General features: G+C 36.4%; 1 protein-coding gene across 2 annotated transcripts in view; it reads right to left on the bottom strand.

The window, feature by feature from the left end:
- SCN2A (sodium voltage-gated channel alpha subunit 2) overlaps positions 1-17,269 on the bottom strand; it is a 134,841-nt gene that overhangs the window by 79,415 nt on the left and 38,157 nt on the right. The window contains exons 1-3 of one of the 2 annotated variants that reach the window (XM_038584699.1): positions 7,544-7,653; positions 5,606-5,923; positions 4,614-4,732 (exon numbers count right to left, since the gene is read on the bottom strand). In XM_038584699.1, the coding sequence (XP_038440627.1) occupies positions 4,614-4,732; positions 5,606-5,872 (386 nt within the window). In that variant the 5' untranslated portion in view covers positions 5,873-5,923; positions 7,544-7,653. Of the gene's footprint in view, positions 1-4,613; positions 4,733-5,605; positions 5,924-7,543; positions 7,654-17,269 lie in introns of those variants that run through there. The other variant, XM_038584698.1, reaches the window with a different exon arrangement.

The raw sequence follows: 17,269 nt of genomic DNA, 5'->3' as shown, positions 1-17,269 counted from the left end.
TCAGTTAAATTGTCTGCGAAATGAGAAGGTTGTACAATCACATTGTGTTTTGGTCACTGACAGCTCCAAACCCTGGTGTCATATAAACATTTTTAAAGTAGTGAAAGTAGTGATTTATACAGAATTCTTTGTGGAATTCCTTGGCAATGTGAGAGTTTTCCTTTACAAATCTTACAGCAGTTGCTGTTAAAATTGTCTACTACAACAAACAACAGCTATCATAGCAACAATTTATCAAGTACCTACTAGGTGCTAGTCATGATGCCAGGTACTTATCATACATTTTATTATTATTAATGTATAAATTTTAATCCAAATTTTATAGATGGATAAACTGAGATTCAAAACAGTTGTAATACCCTGGTCCGAGGTCATGGAGCAACGGGTAAATCTCAGAGGTGGAGTCTGTATCCAGGTTTTCTGACAACAAAAGCTGTTTTTCATTTTCCTATTCTGTGTGAATGACAGGCAGTCTGCACTAGTTGTGTGATTTGGAGTGTCACAGATCTTTGTTATGACTTTAAATGCCATCTAAATACTGATGTCTCCCAAAGTTTTATCTCCAGCCCAACCCTTTCCTGAACTCCAGACTTGCATTTCTGTCGAAGTACTCAGCCCTCCCACTGAATATCTAACAGCCATCTCAAAAACACATTCAAATCTAATCCTATTGCTCAGAAAATCTCGTCAGCTCTTCTGCAAAACACATCTAAGTTCCATGCCATTTTGCCATCCTCATTGTTTCTACCATAGTCCAAGCCACCAGCATCCCTCCCCTTCATAATGTCAGAAGGTCCCCAATCAATCTTCTTGCTCCTAACCTTTCCCTCCGTGCAGTCTGTTCTCCTTGCAGCAGCCAGAGCAATATTTATAAAATGTGAGTCGGGTCATGATATCCTTCTGCTGGAAATCCTTCAACCATCACTCTGCATCTCATTCAGAGTGACTTTGTTGTCCCCATCACGGTCTACACCTGCAGCCCCTGCCCTCCACTCTCACTGACCTCAGATCCTACTATACCCTGCCTTTCCCACTTCACCCCAGGCACTCTGAACTCCTTGCTAAACATACCAGTTGTACTTCTATCTTTATATTTTGCTTTCACATTTGCTATTCTCTTTACACTTACCTTTTCCCTAGACTTCCATGTCTCACTCTCTCCCAACCTTTAGCTCTCTACTCAGATGGCATCTTTCTAGAGAGGACTTCTCTGATCTAAAATAATACCTTGCACCTTCTTCTCTTTTTACAAAGTTTTATTTTTCTTAATAGCTCTTATCACTAGCTGACATATGACTTTATTTTTCTCATCTTTCTACTCTCTCACACACACAATATACATGAATGTAACTATATGAAAGCAGAAACTTTATTTCGTTCTGTGCTGTATCCCAGTGCTTAGAAGAACACCTACCATATGTTAGGTACTTAATAAATCTTTGCAAATGAACAAATGAGTAACAAATGCAAAATAAAGGGGAATATGCATGTTAAGCTAAAATAACAAAAATGACATGAAACACATTTAAAACTCTGGTAAGGAATGTGGATAATTTTTAAATTGTTTACTATCTAGAAAATATAGCCATATTTTATTTAACTAGCAAAACAAGATATTAGGCATATCAAAAGCATTTTCAGTTTTCAAAACACACCCTGGCACAAATATAGTAAGCATAAGTATAACTTCTCATTCTGCCAAAGTCATGAAACAAAGCTAATTTGATATTCAACAGCTCCTAATGAAGATAACAGCTCTTTAAGAAACAAAACAGGATTTTCTTTGGAAATAGAGACATTAATCTAAGCCTAAAATACAAATTTACTTATTGCAAATAGGAATTTTCTGGTTTATAAATTAATGGTAATAAATGTACAATGACCTCTTAACTGTGGCCAAGCCTGCCATCACCATCTCCAAACATTTTTACCTTACAGCAAAAGGCATGTGCTTGAAGTCAGAAAACCAGGATTTGAGCATAGGGCTTGTGTTGGGAAGAATAAAAGACAAAATCACTAGCAGAATCACTTGCAAACCTACAATATTGAACACATCAAAGTTAACTAGACTTTCCCATTAGGTATGCCACTATCGCCAAAAGTTTGAAGAATTTATCTTAGACTTTTAGTCCGTGTGCTTTTTCTTTTCTATATCTTTACTCCAAGATGAAATACCTGAAATATAATATTTTAATTAAGGAAATTAGAGATTTTTAAACATCTGCTTTTTCTACATTGGAAGAAATTTTGTGGCTTATCAGCCGTTTGTTAAGTGTCGTATGGTTCACTTTAGCAAATCTTAATAGGTCTGCAACTCACATCACTACAGGCCTCCAAACAACTCTGCCCCATGAAGATTTTCTTTCTTCTGGGAAGCAAGTACAAACCCTCAAATTCAAGTTGTGTCTCGATTCTCAGAGAGCCCCACATCATAAACTATGTATGTCCTTAATGCCCAGATCCTCTGATCAAAACTTGTAAAGCTGCCTCTTCCACCAGGAGTCTCTTTTTTTTTAAAGGGTATTGAGTTAGGACTCCTGGGTTCCCTAACTCCCTAGGATTTTTTGGAGTGAGATGATGGCTTTCATGACATTTTTAAAAAATACATGATCTCCACATAGAAGGTTTAAAACAAAAATTCTTTAATATTAGGCTGTCTTAATTCTATCCCATCACTCAGACTCAGGACAAAATAGTTTTTTTCTGATCTATTCAAACCTCTTTTATTAATTGTTTTGCATCTAATTTTCTAACTTCTGACTCATAAGTCACTTATTTATTCAATACATACTCTCCCAGTATCTACTCTGAACAGAGAATTGCACATATGTTTGAGTTTTCACATAATTCATATAAAAATAATGTTTACACAAAGGGTATACAGTTATCTAAAAATAGAATAAATAATTCATGGAAAGATTTATTTAGTGCAAAGATTACAAATACTCAAAACATAATAACAGACCATAATTTATAATTCAGGAGACTCAAATCTAAATCTCAACTTTATTATTCATTCTAATGTTAACTTAAAGACTTTTACGCCTCATACAATTGGGTTCTCTTTCTTAAAAAAGAGAAGTAAGGAAATATTATTGTTTTAGATAATTCACAAAAAAATTAATAAATGTTAAAGCATAAAGCAAATAATCCAATTAAAATATGTTGATGTCTATGTAAAGGACATAGGGTAGGAAGGGGAATGAACTAGAATATTAAAGGGAGACTGAATTCTAGAATGCCATGCTTCTGAAAATGTCATTTACCATACTGCCTGGCAAGTCTGGGAACATGATTTACAGCCCCTCCACCCACAACTGAAATGAGATCCCTGTACCAAGCTTATCCCACATCTTGAATTCTTCACTTTATTTAATTCAAACATTTTCTTGAACTTTTGGAGGAAGTGGGCTTTTACACCAAAAGTCTTACCATGTCATGGAATCCCTGGCCTGATCATGTCTCAGAATTCCAGACAATGACTCTTTCTAAAGATGAAACAATGTTAAAAGTTGCTCTGAGACTCTGCTTAGATTTGTTTCCCCTTCAAGAACCTTACCTCTGGTTCCTGATGCATATCAATCCTCATCCCAAGATTTAAGCATTCTTCCTGTAAATGCCCCGGCCTAGCATATCCCCAGTCTTCTAAATCTTTGCTTCCTTGGTTTTCCCAGGCCTGGCTGTCAGTCAAACTACTGCCCTTCACACCAAAATAAAACCTCTCATTCACAACTACTCTATTTAACTTTTAGGAGTAAATAAAATTACCATCTTCCACTAACACGTCATCAACCTCATTTCTAGGAAGTGGCTACTTCAATAAGGAGAATGAAGAATAAAACAAGGATGTATATGGTTTGACAGACAATAAGCCTTTGGAGAGAGACAGTTGTAGCAGAACCTGTGACTTGAATAAAATGCAGGAACAAGTGAGAAAGAAAGAGAGAGAGAAGGAGAAAGGGAGGGAGGAAAGAAGGAAAAGGAAAGGCAAGAAAAGAAAAGAAAGAAAAAGAAAATAGAAAATCAGTGGGATGCTGTTGGGGAAAAAATTTGGAGAAATATCTGAAAGGCTAGTATGTATACAATCACAACTGTAAGCATTTACTAATTCAAAGCTTTCAAATTCTGAAATAAAAAGCAGAAATTAGTACAACTCTGATCAAAAAGATATAAAATTGTGCAATTCAGATCATGTACATATTTTCCAAATGTTAAAGCAGTAAGGAAAATTAGCTCATGGATTTCACCCATTGCAAAACATTGTAAAATATGAAGACTTGTAAAAGGAGACCCTGGTAACATGATTAACATGAATGAAGAAGTCTTAGATGTAGCAAGCAATTCAGAAGGAAGCAGAAGAGGACAGAAAAACGATGCAGTAAGTCAGGAAAAGGAGATTTACTAGAAGATGAGGAAAAGAGGTTCACTTACCTATGATCCCATTTGCAATATGCTAACTGTTGAGTAAGAGGAAAGAAAAAAAAAAGAGCACATAACATTGCCAACCACACATACACATATTTTATATATATATTATATATATTTAAATTCCCAGCTCAATAATTCAGTCAAAGAACAAAATCATAATGAATAACTATTTGAAAAAAGGATATGAATGTACCAAAATCTTAATAGCTAATTTTCTAATAGGGTTGAAGGGAGTTAAAATGTACAGGGCAGGGGTGGCACTGAATCGAGAGATTGCTTTCCCTTTATTCAATACTATAAATGTCTGAAAAAGAAAACACAACACATAAAACAGAATTTAGGATCTTAATATTAAAATTAAGAACATTTTAAGAAAAGGTGGAGATCATCATTTAAAATTTTGCCTTATAAAATACTATAGAAATACACTAATTACCAACATACAACATGATGATAGGTGCTTTTTCTCCCTGTGTGCTATTAACTTTCCTAAATTTGGTAAGTGATGTGAGGATTTAAAGGAGAAAAAAAAACTTGTAGTCAATAACATATGAATTCATAGCACCTTTTATCAAGTTTTGATATCAGTATTTAAAACTATATTTATAATTCACAAAAAGCTTTAAAAGTGAGGTTTTGATTACTTTTTCATTTTGATTAAAATTTTTCATGAGAACTTCAGAGTTTTCCAGGTGTACTTTGGGATGAGCTTCTTTGGGGTTACTTAAGTCACCTGCTATTATTTTCTTCTGCAGAGAGCTGTGGAAAAGGCAAAGTCTATGGTATAAACACATAATCCTGCTGCCAATCAAAGTAACTTATATAGTGCTTGAGATCATAAAAAGGAATTTAAATACAACTCCTGGAAAGAGACTATAACTCTTGTTTTACTTTTTGCTTCATCACACTGTAACGTAAATAGACTGTTGCCCTTACTCCGTTCCTCAACTGCATGATGCCTCTTCAGTTCTTTTTGTCCTGGGAATGTAGGTTCAAATGAGTGCTTCCAAAAGACTTGTAGGATAATGGGTCCATTACATCCTCAAGCCCACCCAGCATCCTAGTGATGCTTCAGACAAATGGGAGGAGGCACATCATTCTTCACCAGACATCCGTGGGTCTAACCCAGAACCAATTAGGAAGTAGGGGAAGAAAAGACACTTGACTAAAAACTCACTTTCTTATTGATATAGTACGGGTCCAGGTCCTCCAAGGGCTCTGACACCATCTCTGGAGGAATGTCTCCATAAATAAATGGAAGAGATTTCCCTGCTTCCAAGTCACTGTTTGGCTTTGGGCCATTTTCATCATCCTCATCCTTACGCTCCTGTTTGGGTCTCTTAGCTTTCTCTTCTGCAATGCGTTGTTCAATAGCAGCAAGGGATTCCCTGGTAAAGAAGCGGAAGCTGTCAGGTCCTGGTGGTACCAGCACTGACTGTGCCATCTTTTCATCCTGCTCCTTTAATCACTGTTTAGCTCCTTGCATAAGAAAGTGCTATGGAAACAAGAGAAAGAGAGAGGGAGAGAGGGAGAGAGAGAAAGAGAGAAGCAACAGTCATTAGGATAAAAGGTTAGCTGTGGTAATTACATGATATTGAGATAAAACATATAAACCAAGCTGTCTGCAATATTTTACTAAGGAAGCTGTATTTAGGGAATTCTCATGCATGCATTCATCTGCTTGCATGGAGATCTGTCTTTCACATTCAGTAGATGCCTATGAGGTAATCTGGTCTCCCACTCCCAAAATGTTTTAAGTGAAAATATCCAATTCAGAGCTCGGAAATGGAGGATACTGGTTTGTGCTTGCTGTTTCACTTGTGTGACTATTTTGGCAGCCATCTTTTTCAGCATCCCTTCTGAAAAAATATCAGAGATCCAAAACAAGAGATGAATAATCACCCAAAATTATAGAACCTGGGCTATGCAAGGATCTTGCATGTACTTCTCCATTTTTTTTCCATTCTTTTTGGCCTACTTTTATACCTTTAATAGCTTATTCAAAATCAACGCACCTGGGGAAAGAGCTCTGGAAATCCTGAAATGCCAGGCTCTGGAAACATAGGTAGATACTGCTTGAAAGCAAAGGAGCAGGAAGGAGTGGGGGATGCCCGATTACATTTGGAACTGCTCGGAAGCTGCACAGGGAGGGATCCAGCTCCTGCCAAACTGGGCAGGAAGTCATCCACGTCAGAGGTCTGGATCTTGGACCCCCCTGGCTTAGCAACCTGCTGCTACCTAGTATAATTGCTTCTTAAATTAACAAATTTGCAGTACTTAGGAAATACTGTAGAAATAGTTCATTTTCTCGAATAGTGCCCATTTCGTAAAAATCTAAATAGCATATTTAGACTTGAAAAAATACCAAGTTTAAGACAGTTTATCTTTTAAACAAACTCTTATTTTGTTGGTCTTTGTCATAATATAAATGGAGGTTCACTGTATTCTAATCATATCTCACTGGACTAGCATATATAACTTAACAGAGCACACCAATCATTCCAAATGTTATCTCTGAACCAGTGGCAAGAGTTTCTATGATTTTTGAAATCATACAACCAAAACCTTAACTCCTGAATGTCATCTGTATTCAATCACTTATCTATTTTCCCTTCTTTTTAAAATATCAATCCACTGTAAGCCCCATCCTACAGGAATGAGAATTTCCATTTAATTATATGAAGTGCCTTTTTGAAGAGTAAATGCATTAATATCCGGATCATTTCTGTAGCATATGCTAGATCAAACAGGGAAATTTAAAATAACATAAGGTACTCTACCGTTTCTACATTTTTTTTTAAGTAGACTAGGACCTTTCAGCCACTAGCTAGCAGACTGCCCTCTCAGTACCACACTGCCTCCAACACATCCCTCATTTACCTCACCCATCCCTAGAGACCCTCATGCCTTGACAGACGTAGGCACGAAGAAGGTCTATGCATACTCCAGGGAGGAAACTGCCATGCCTGGATGCTTTAATAGAAGAGACATGCTAAAACATGCAGCCAGCAGCTCCAAAATGAAAGTGGTCCTCTGCAGATTCCCCCAAGGATTCTACTGTAAAGGTAGAGAAGCATCACAGAGAATAAGCATAATAAGAATATTAAAACATTACCCCTGCAGGATCTTTTATACCCAGAGTTTGGGATTGATAAGCTGGCACCAAGAAGACTGCAGCTAAAATTCCATCATTCTTTTTTTCATTTTTTCTTTTTTTTTTTTAAATTCTCCTTCAAAGACCACACCTAACTTCCTGTAAAAGGATTCTGGTAACTGAAGTAAGAACAGGCATTTCCTGTTTGGGGACTACAAAATGGCATTATTATAACTACCACTAGAGGGCGGGGGACTGTGAAGAGAAACCCTCACAGTGTGTGTACGCAGAGCCCTGTGCTTCAGGCAGCCCAAGGCTTTCACTGATGGAACTCTGATTTCTCACAGGCTTTTCTCAGAACAAAATGCTAAGACTGCTGATTTCAATCATTAACTTTGCTAACAGGTTAAGCTTCTGTTCATGCTCTTTATTTGCTAAACCAGCAATCATTCAATCAATACAGATAATTCAAATTAAAAGTAGAAAAAGGAGAGTAAATACTGAAAGTTAAAAATTAAAATTCATAAAAAAGCAATTATATTAATGAAAGTCTTACATACAGGGGAATTTAAGATTAGCCTCAGCCCCAGAGTGTCTGAAATCCAATAAGTGCTTTGCTAATTCAACAAAGAGATGGTCTTTGTGCCACACAAATAAACTTTCTCTAGAAATAAAATTACCCTGATGGGATATCAGTATTTTAACTTAGTGGCTGACAAGGCAACCAGAAGAAAACTGAAAAGCCAGTGAAATCCTGAGTGCCAGTCTTTCGATTAATGACATAGTGATGATCTGAGGACTTACTATGTGCCAGTCACTGACTGAGCTAACATGTCTGTATGCATCATATCGTTTCATCCTCGCCACAGTCCTATCAAATAAACACTTTCACGATCCTGATTTGAAAACTGAAGAAAGGAAATACACAAGCGATAGAGTCGCCTAAGATCATACACACAGGATTCAAACTGAAAGTCTGACACCAAAAATCTGTGAAATGAAAATTAAATAAAAATCAGGCAGTGGTACCAATTATAACCAGAAAAAATCCTAAGTATTAAATCATTATATTTTGCATATTTTCTAGTTTCATAATTTTCAATAGACAATGTATTTGTTAGCATTGAGCATAGAGAAGATAGAGCCAAAAATGATTTTTTAATCACTCTTGCAGGTCTCTTTTTTGTTTTTTGTTTTTAAAGATTTTATTTATTTATCCATGAGAGACACAGAGAGAGAGGCAGAGACACAGGCAGAGAGGGAAGCAGTCTCCATGCAGGGAGCCTGATGTAGGACTCAATCCTGGGACTCCAGGATCACACCCTGAGCCAAAGGCAGACACTTAACCCTTGAGCCACCCAGGCGTCCCATAGCAGGTCTCTTTTGGTTATAAGAGACAAAAGAATGACTCACACTGGCTTGAGAAAGAAAAAAGAAAGAAAGAGAGAGAGAAAGGGAAGAGGGGAGGGAGGGAGGAAGGGAGAGAGGAAAGGATGGAAGGAAAAGGAAATTCATTAGTTGAAGGTTTATTGTCTAGAGGTAGCTTTGGGTATGGAATGATTCTGGTGCACAGCTGACATTACCAGCACTTAGTTATGCTGTATCCTTTGGCTTTGACTTTCATGGTGATAGCTTTTCTAGATATTCATCCCTTATTATAGTAAGGTGCTATAGCAGCTCCAGCCTACCAACCTCCCAGACTTAAGTCCCATAGGAATAAAGACCCAGAAAAACTCTCATTGCACCTCACTGGCTCCAGCTGGGTCACACACCCATCCCTGAAGTAATCACTCAGTCCAAGGTAATGTTGTGCTTTATGCTTTGATTGGTCTACCCCAAAGCAAATGCCTTACCCTAGGAACTGTGGTAGAGGTGTAAGATTGTGGTAGTGGTATAAGAATATTTCTCAAAAGTGGAGTTGGAATACTATCACAGGATATGGGGTAGATGGATGCTTATCAACAAAAACAAGTAAGTGTGTACTATAGTCACATACTGGTCATATCAGCAGTGCTTCAATACTTGGTAATATTATAAATGTCAGAAGATATATATATCGTTATTTCTAATGATAATGGTAAAGTTAGCAAATATGCTATATATTTACATACTATATATATATACATACAAGATATTTTCTAGCATATATATAGCATATTTGCTAACTTTACCTTTTTCATTAGGAAAAATATATGTTCTGCGTACACCACCTTAAAGACTTAGAAGCCAGGCAAGAAAGTTAGAAGATTCTTTCCCCAAAATAAGTTGTCCTACTGTAATCATATAGTCCACAAATCTCTGTAATGAGCATTAGCTACCTTTATCAAATGAATACATGAGTATTCTGGTCTCACTTTACAAATGTGCTTAATAATAGGCTTTTGTGTAACAAGATTCTAATTTAAAAAAATAAATTAAGGGGCAAAACACTTAGCAGTGATTTGCCAAATGTATTTTTTGGGGGAGATTAACCATAATAATAACACATACTGCACTATTTTTGTCAGGCACTATCTTAAGAACTATAAAACCATTTAATTCTTATAACAACCTAATGAAATAGATGCTATGATTATCCCTATTTAAAACATGGGGAAACTGATGTATCAAGAGGATAAATAATTCACAGCATGCATAAGTTCTCACAGTTGAAAGTAGTAGTGGCAGAATTTGAACTCATGCTCTGTGGTCACAGAATCCATGTGCCTAACCATTATGCAATGCTTCTCCAGCCTCTTCCAGGAGCTTGCTATCAGGAACACCAAGGTAATGTGCAGTTTATTTGATATTGTGTTACTTGTAGGGTCACTCATTCCTGTCTCATTGATCCTAGCTAGTGAATGTGTCTTAGGATATTTAAAAGGGGGAACACAGGATGTTCTACCAAAATATCCAAGATATATGATGAGCAACACCTGAAAAGTTTTTCAATTTCAAAAGTACTTCTATGCAATATAGATTTGAAATAAAAATCATCGTCTCTTTTTTCTGATTTCCCAGGATTAAGTTTTCAGAGAGCTTTCACATTAGTTTTTCTTCCATTTGTTCTTGTTAATACCAAACTGACATTTTATGAGAATGCTAAATGGCATGTTATATGAAGTTTTTGAACTTCACTCAGTTGTATTACTTTGCAAGCAGGTGATTTTATATTACAACTTTTAAGGCCAGACATTATATTTAGAAGACCCATAAGTAATTGGAAAGGCAAACAATATTATTTTAAGTAGTTAAAATGGAACGGATATTAAGAATTAGATTTCTAAATTCTGATTACATTTGTTTGCCTTTCAATGCCTTCTTTTAAAAATTTTTCTCACTTATAAAAGAGGAACATTAATTTTCTAAAATAAAATATAAAAGAAGACATGTTATTATGCATGTTGACGCTTACAAGAATAAGAGAGTTATATGAAAGATAGAGTAATAATAAAACAAAGACATGTAGTAAAAATAACATATGACTCTAATTTCTTTCCACTAAGAATCACTTTATAATAATAAGTACTCTCAGGTTCAACTTATACTGAAAAAAAAATTGGATTACTTAATCTCACAGACAAGAAAATAATTATATAATAATTTATATTATAATTAATGATTGTGGATAAGTGCTCAAAAACTTTAGAGGATTTTTACCCAAGAAAGCTGAGAAAGACTAAAAAATGTCTTTCTGAAAGTTATCTTTTAATCCAATTTTACAACTAAGTTCTGGTCTTCTTCAGTACATTAGAATAATGCTGGAAACATAAACTAAGAAAAGATTTGCTGACTGTTATCTAAAGATTTATTTTTGGACTTTCTAGTTTCCTTGATCCGTAGATTTCAATCTATTTTTTCAGGAACTTTTTGATGGTCACTTACTGCGTTTTTACATATATTTCTCTCTTTAACCTCAATCCACTCACTCATTTCTGTAACTAACAATTTCCATAAAAGGGAAAAAGTTCTGAATAACCAGACTTATGTGTTTTCCACTGTAGATTAGGAACAGAACATAATAGAAAGTGAAAGATCTAGGCTCAGTATGTACTATTCAGATAAACCGTCATTTTTCTTTCAATGCCAGGGTTAGTTCCAATATGAAAAAACTTATTTGCAGTGTTTTATATTCATATATTCATTCACTTTATAAAAGTATAGGCATTCCTTTAAATGACTGTTATATTTTTAAATATTATTTTTTTTCCTTAACAGATATGCACACCAATATTATCATGATCATGATAATCCCTGGGAAATAATATTCAGTGTAGAAAATAATCACTTTACATCCAGTTTTCCTGGGAAAAAAATTATATATAACGAGATATGCCTATATTTTTATGCAAGTATTTTTATTCTATTGCAGATAGCCTGGCAACTCATTTCTACATCCTTTTTAGATCTTTATATATGTTAAATGCATGTTAGTAGACATCTATGAACTACCTCAACACTTCCTAAATGATTTGTTAGCTGGAAAGCCACCTCTATGCTGATTACATATTTGTTTATTTTTGATGACTAGATAATACTAGAATCACAGAATTCAGTTCTGGATTTAATACGTAAGGAAGAAAATTTCCCAAGGTATGGTCCTCCTCATAATAATGAGACATTTCCATTTGTTCCAAATGCCTGAATATTTCCAGCTTCAGTTTTCATCAAGGACTTCTACCTTATAATTTTCCCCCTCAGCCCTCATCCTCTTCAATGAGGGAGAAAAAAAGCAGCCTCTAAACCCCCAGTGGGGTAGTGGATGTGAATGTCCAGGCATCCTCCCCAGGAGACAACAAGCGGGCAGAGCCAGGAACAGAAGGTCTTTGAAATGAAAAACAATGCTCAAAAAATAGCTACATTCCAAAATGTCCTAGATATAAAATGTGTACATTCATGTGTGTATGTACATGTGTGTGCCTCAGACAGACAGAGAGAGAACTCACTGTGAGAGAATGAGACCATACGAGACTATGGATTTGTGTCTTCATGTCATGTTGACATGATCTAAATTCTGGCACTCTACTTGGTTCTTGATATTGTTATCTCATTTAATCCTTGTGCTATTTTGTAAAGGAAGTAGTGTTGTTGACACTTTTCTAATGTGGTGGTGATCTGGGCTTACAGAGGCTGTAAGTAGGCATTGCCACACAGAGCCAGCATTTAAACTCACATGTAAAAAAAAAAAAAAAAAAAAAAAAAAACATAAACTCACATGTGTCTGACTGCAAATTCTAAATACGCTTCATCATCCCATTTTCTGAGAAATGTACCATTGATTCACCAATTGAGAAGGATAACATGAAATATGTCTGATTTTATAAGTCACTGGATCTCTATCTACACCTGAGAATACCATAAGCCCACTGCTATTAAACAAACTGGTGACCCACAAGGAATAACTTAGTTTCCCCTTATAATCATGTTATTGTGGGGTTAGCTTGACTTCTGCTGGAATAAGACTTAAACTCTCTGAACTTTGGTTTTCTCATCAGTAGAAATGTAAGCTCAGTAAGTTTTATGAAATAAATTTATAAGAAAAAAAGTAAGTACTATGCCTAGGACATAGTAGATGCTAAATAAATGCTTGTCAGAGACACCTTAGTGATGTTCATCAGTAGAACTTTTTATTAAAGTTATCCATGTAAAGCCTTTATTTCCTATTATCTCATCTTTCTTATCTTCATCCATCTTTCTTTGTGGCTTTTCTGCAATGCTCAGGCTAGTACGTCACCTGAGATAAACTGTACAGTAAATCATTAATGAGTTAACAGCTGTAGCCCTATATTATTCAGAAGCTTTCTTGTTCTTTTCACTCAGTACACTTTCTTTTCTCACCAGTTTATAATTTATGGGTCAAGACACCAGCCTAATTCCAGATTTGGGGTTTGTTTCTCTCTTTCAGTTTTACAGGACAGTGTAAGTGACCCTATACATTCACGGCCCCTCCACTGTTAGAGCTTACTTTACCTTTCTTAAAGTCAGACTACTTAACAAAAGTCAGACAATTCTCTCTGTTGCCTCCCCTCTCCACTACACAAACACACCTTATGTGCATAAACATGCATACGCTTGTTTCTGCCTTTGTAGCTTGTTTCAGCAGCCCAGAAAGTTCTTTGCCTTTCCCATATTTCACTTGTTCAGGTGCAATTGCTCTCACAAACTTTAAGAAACATCTCCTTCTGGGCACCTGGGTGGCTCAGTGGGTTCAGTGGCTACCTCCATCTCAGGTCCTAATCTCAAGAGTCCTAGGATGGAGCCCCGCTGCCCCTAGGCTCCTTGCTCAGAGGGGAGCCTGCTTCTCCCTCTGCCTCTCCCCACTGCTCATGCTCTCTCAAGCACACTCTCTCTCAAATAAATAAATAAATAAATAAATAAATAAATAAATAAATAAAATATTTAAAAAAAACAAAATCTCTTCTTCTGAATTATTTCCATTTTATGTGGTATAGTAGAGACACAGTGCCATTTTTCTTAATGCATCCCTATACATACATTTTTTTTTGTTTCAATTCACTCCCCAAACTACTGCTAAGTCAACTTAATGAAAGTATAACTTTATATTTGTCACCTTCATGCAAAAATCTTCAACCATTCTCTATTAACCATTCCTATAAATTCCTATAAATTTCTACAAATTCCACTCCCTGACTTTTAAAGAACACTCTAAATTTCCTTTCCAGTCTTATTACCTGTCACCTCTTACTAGCACTTTATGGTAAAGAAGAAATAATTTGCTCAAATTTTCCTAAACTTGCACCCTGATCTCTGTGTTTTTACTTCCAAGTTATTGCTTATGTTGCTTTCACAACCTGAAATTCACTACAATTCAACCTGACAAGACAATAGCAGTTTTAAATCTCAAATGTTACATTTCCCATGAATATTTCTACATCCTTTCAGCTAGGTATGGCCTTTCACAAAGTGTTCAATAGCACTTGTTTTTCATACACTATTTGTCGTATTTATGTAAATGCCTTGAGGTAAGGCTATAATATACTCCGTTTGTGACTCTTAAACTACATAAAGCAATACCCTGCACAAAATAGATACTCATAAAAAGAACGGGATACCAGACAATTTCAAAGAGACATGGTTTTAAGCAAACTGTCATGTTGAACAGGGCCTAGATGTGCGAAAGGCTCTTATGACAGATCAACAATGAATATGAGTGCTATAGGAAAAATTTGGTTTGATTTAATATAAATAACAATGTTTGAATTCTTACACTTGCCTTAAACAAAACGACTATTCCTTAATAAGAAATAATTCTCAATTATCTGAGATACTCAAGCAGACACAGTAGAAAGGATGCGTGTCTGGGCTAATAACTGAAACGTATAATAGCAACAGTGGGGGATCCCTGGGTGGCTCAGTGGTTTAGCGCCTGCCTTTGGTCCAGGGTGCGATCCTGGAGTCCCGGGATCGAGTCCCACGTTAGGCTTCCAGCATGGAGCCTGCTTCTCCCTCCTCCTGTGTCTCTGCCTCTCTCTCTATCTCTATCTATCATAAATAAATAAATATATCTTTTTAAAAAAATAGCAACAGTATTTCCAGCCTCTCCCAGGGCATCAGATTATCTTTTACCAAGAGAAGAAAAACAAAGACAGAATTAAATTAATTATTAAGGTTTTTTAAAATAAATTCTGGAATAGAGATAACTCCACATCCAGAAGATGTTCACAGAACATGTTATTTCCCTGATGAGTGGCTTGGCTCTGGGCCCCATGAGGGCAGGGAGCTTGTCTGGGCTTGCTGACCACCTCCCAGCCTCCAGTGCTCATTGCATCATTGGGTTTTTCCATACATACATGGTACTGAATTAAAAATGAGAGCTAACTTGTATCTCTATCACTAGATCAAAAGAGGCCAAAGAGAAGACACATTAAAAAGGGATCATACCGATAAAATCTGGCTTGTTTAAAAAATACAGTTAATTATGGTTTCCTGGACTGCAGGAAAAAAAGACACTGAAGAGCAGTTCTTCTTGCCTTTTTAAAATCAAGAAGGAATCTTTGTTAGTTTCACATTGTATGCAATATATGTTCATAAAATATGTCAAAATATGTGTCCAGAAACATGTTTTCCTTTTTTTTTTAAATATTGTATTTATTTATTCATGAGAAACAGAGAGAAAGAGAGAAGGAAAGAGGCAGAGACACAGGAAGAGGGAGAAGCAGGCTCCATGCAGAGAGCCCGATGTGGGACTCCATTCTGGGATCCCAGGATCACACTCTGAGCCGAAGGCAGACGCTTAACCGCTGAGCCACCCAGGCGTCCCTTTTTTTTTTTTTTTTTTAAAGATTTTATTTCATGTTTTCCTTTTTAAGTTTGTTACCTCAGAGGTCTAGGCACTTAAGCCAAGAGTGCTGTTGCTTTCAGTGGTTTTGGATTTCTTTTTTTGGGGCATTGTCACGTATCTTTTTAGGGAGCTAATTTACAGTTCTTTTTTTTTTTTAACCAATCAGTTTTGGCACTCAGTTTGTAGTTACACCTGATTAATGCAACATCATCAATTTTGAGGGGCTCTTGTTGACTCACTATTATTTGGTGGGCTTCTGAAGAAAAGACAGTAACTGAGGCCAGACGAAACTAGTGTGCATACTTACTCTGCTACTTTCTCCTTGTCTTTCATTAGGCAAAGGGTTTGGTTACAGTGAGAATTAAACAAAGTAAGTAAAATACCCAGTACACATAGCAGATGCTACTTATTCAATTTTTCCCATATCCTTAAAGCTCTTACACATAGCACTGTACTGAGCTGAATGAATAAGATCAAATATAAAGCTAGAAGCCTGCTGTTTCAAAATTCGCAATGCAATTTATCATTTAACAACAAAAAAGACAACTTTTTTAAAGTGCTAAGAGCCAGCATTCTTCCATATGCTTAGAATACAAAGTAACCAAACAGATCTGCCTTCATGAAGTTTATATTTTATATATCCTAATGATACAGATTATGTGCATGTATGTTTAACATGGAATAGAGCAGGTGGTGCTAATTGCTATGGAAAAAGATAATGCAGGACAGGGAAGGAAAAAATATCAGGGTAGGGGGTGGGGAAGAAGAGTGCGTTGTAAATTTAAATAGGGTGCTTAAGAAAGTCTTGCTGAGGAAGTGACACGTAAGCAAAAGCCCCCCAAGTACCCAAGGTAGGCAGCCAAGTCATGAGTCTTCCTGGAAAATGGGGCTCCAAGCAGAGAAAATGCATGAAAAGAACTACAGAAAGGAATTCATATTTGGTGAGGCCTGTAGAAAGGGAAATAGCATTGAACAAATGAAACGACAACGGAAGACAATAACACATCAACAGGAAGAATAAAGTAGAGCAAGTAGCAGGGACAATGAGCACAACAGCAGATGCTGCCAACCTCACTTAGGCCTGCCATCTGGTTTCCCAGCAGTTTCACCGGTGACACCTGTGACAAATGTCAAGATCAGAGCCCAAGCCAGACCCTGAGAAGCCACAGTAATACCAGAAATAAAGGAAAGCTCACTTCCACCCAATGCCCTGAGCCTGAGCACAGAAGAGAATGGGGGTGTTGAGAGTGGGATGGCCATTCCCGGCTACTCGGAAAAGTCTAAACCTGGATGGCTATTTGCAGGGTGGACCCAGGAACAGCCTTACAGATAAGAAAAGTACAGCCGCCAAATTTAGCATCTAGAAACAGCTCGATATCAGAGAAGCAGATGAGGCAAAATGTCGCTTATCCTTAATGCCTAGAAATATTTGTTGAAATTTTAAAAGATTAGAAAAGATAATCTCA

The sequence above is a fragment of the Canis lupus genome, chromosome 36 (assembly GCF_011100685.1).
Source record: "Canis lupus familiaris isolate Mischka breed German Shepherd chromosome 36, alternate assembly UU_Cfam_GSD_1.0, whole genome shotgun sequence".
Classification (NCBI taxonomy): Eukaryota; Metazoa; Chordata; class Mammalia; order Carnivora; family Canidae; genus Canis; species Canis lupus.
Note: the sequence above shows the minus strand (reverse complement) of the source record. Positions and strands in the feature narration are given on the sequence as shown.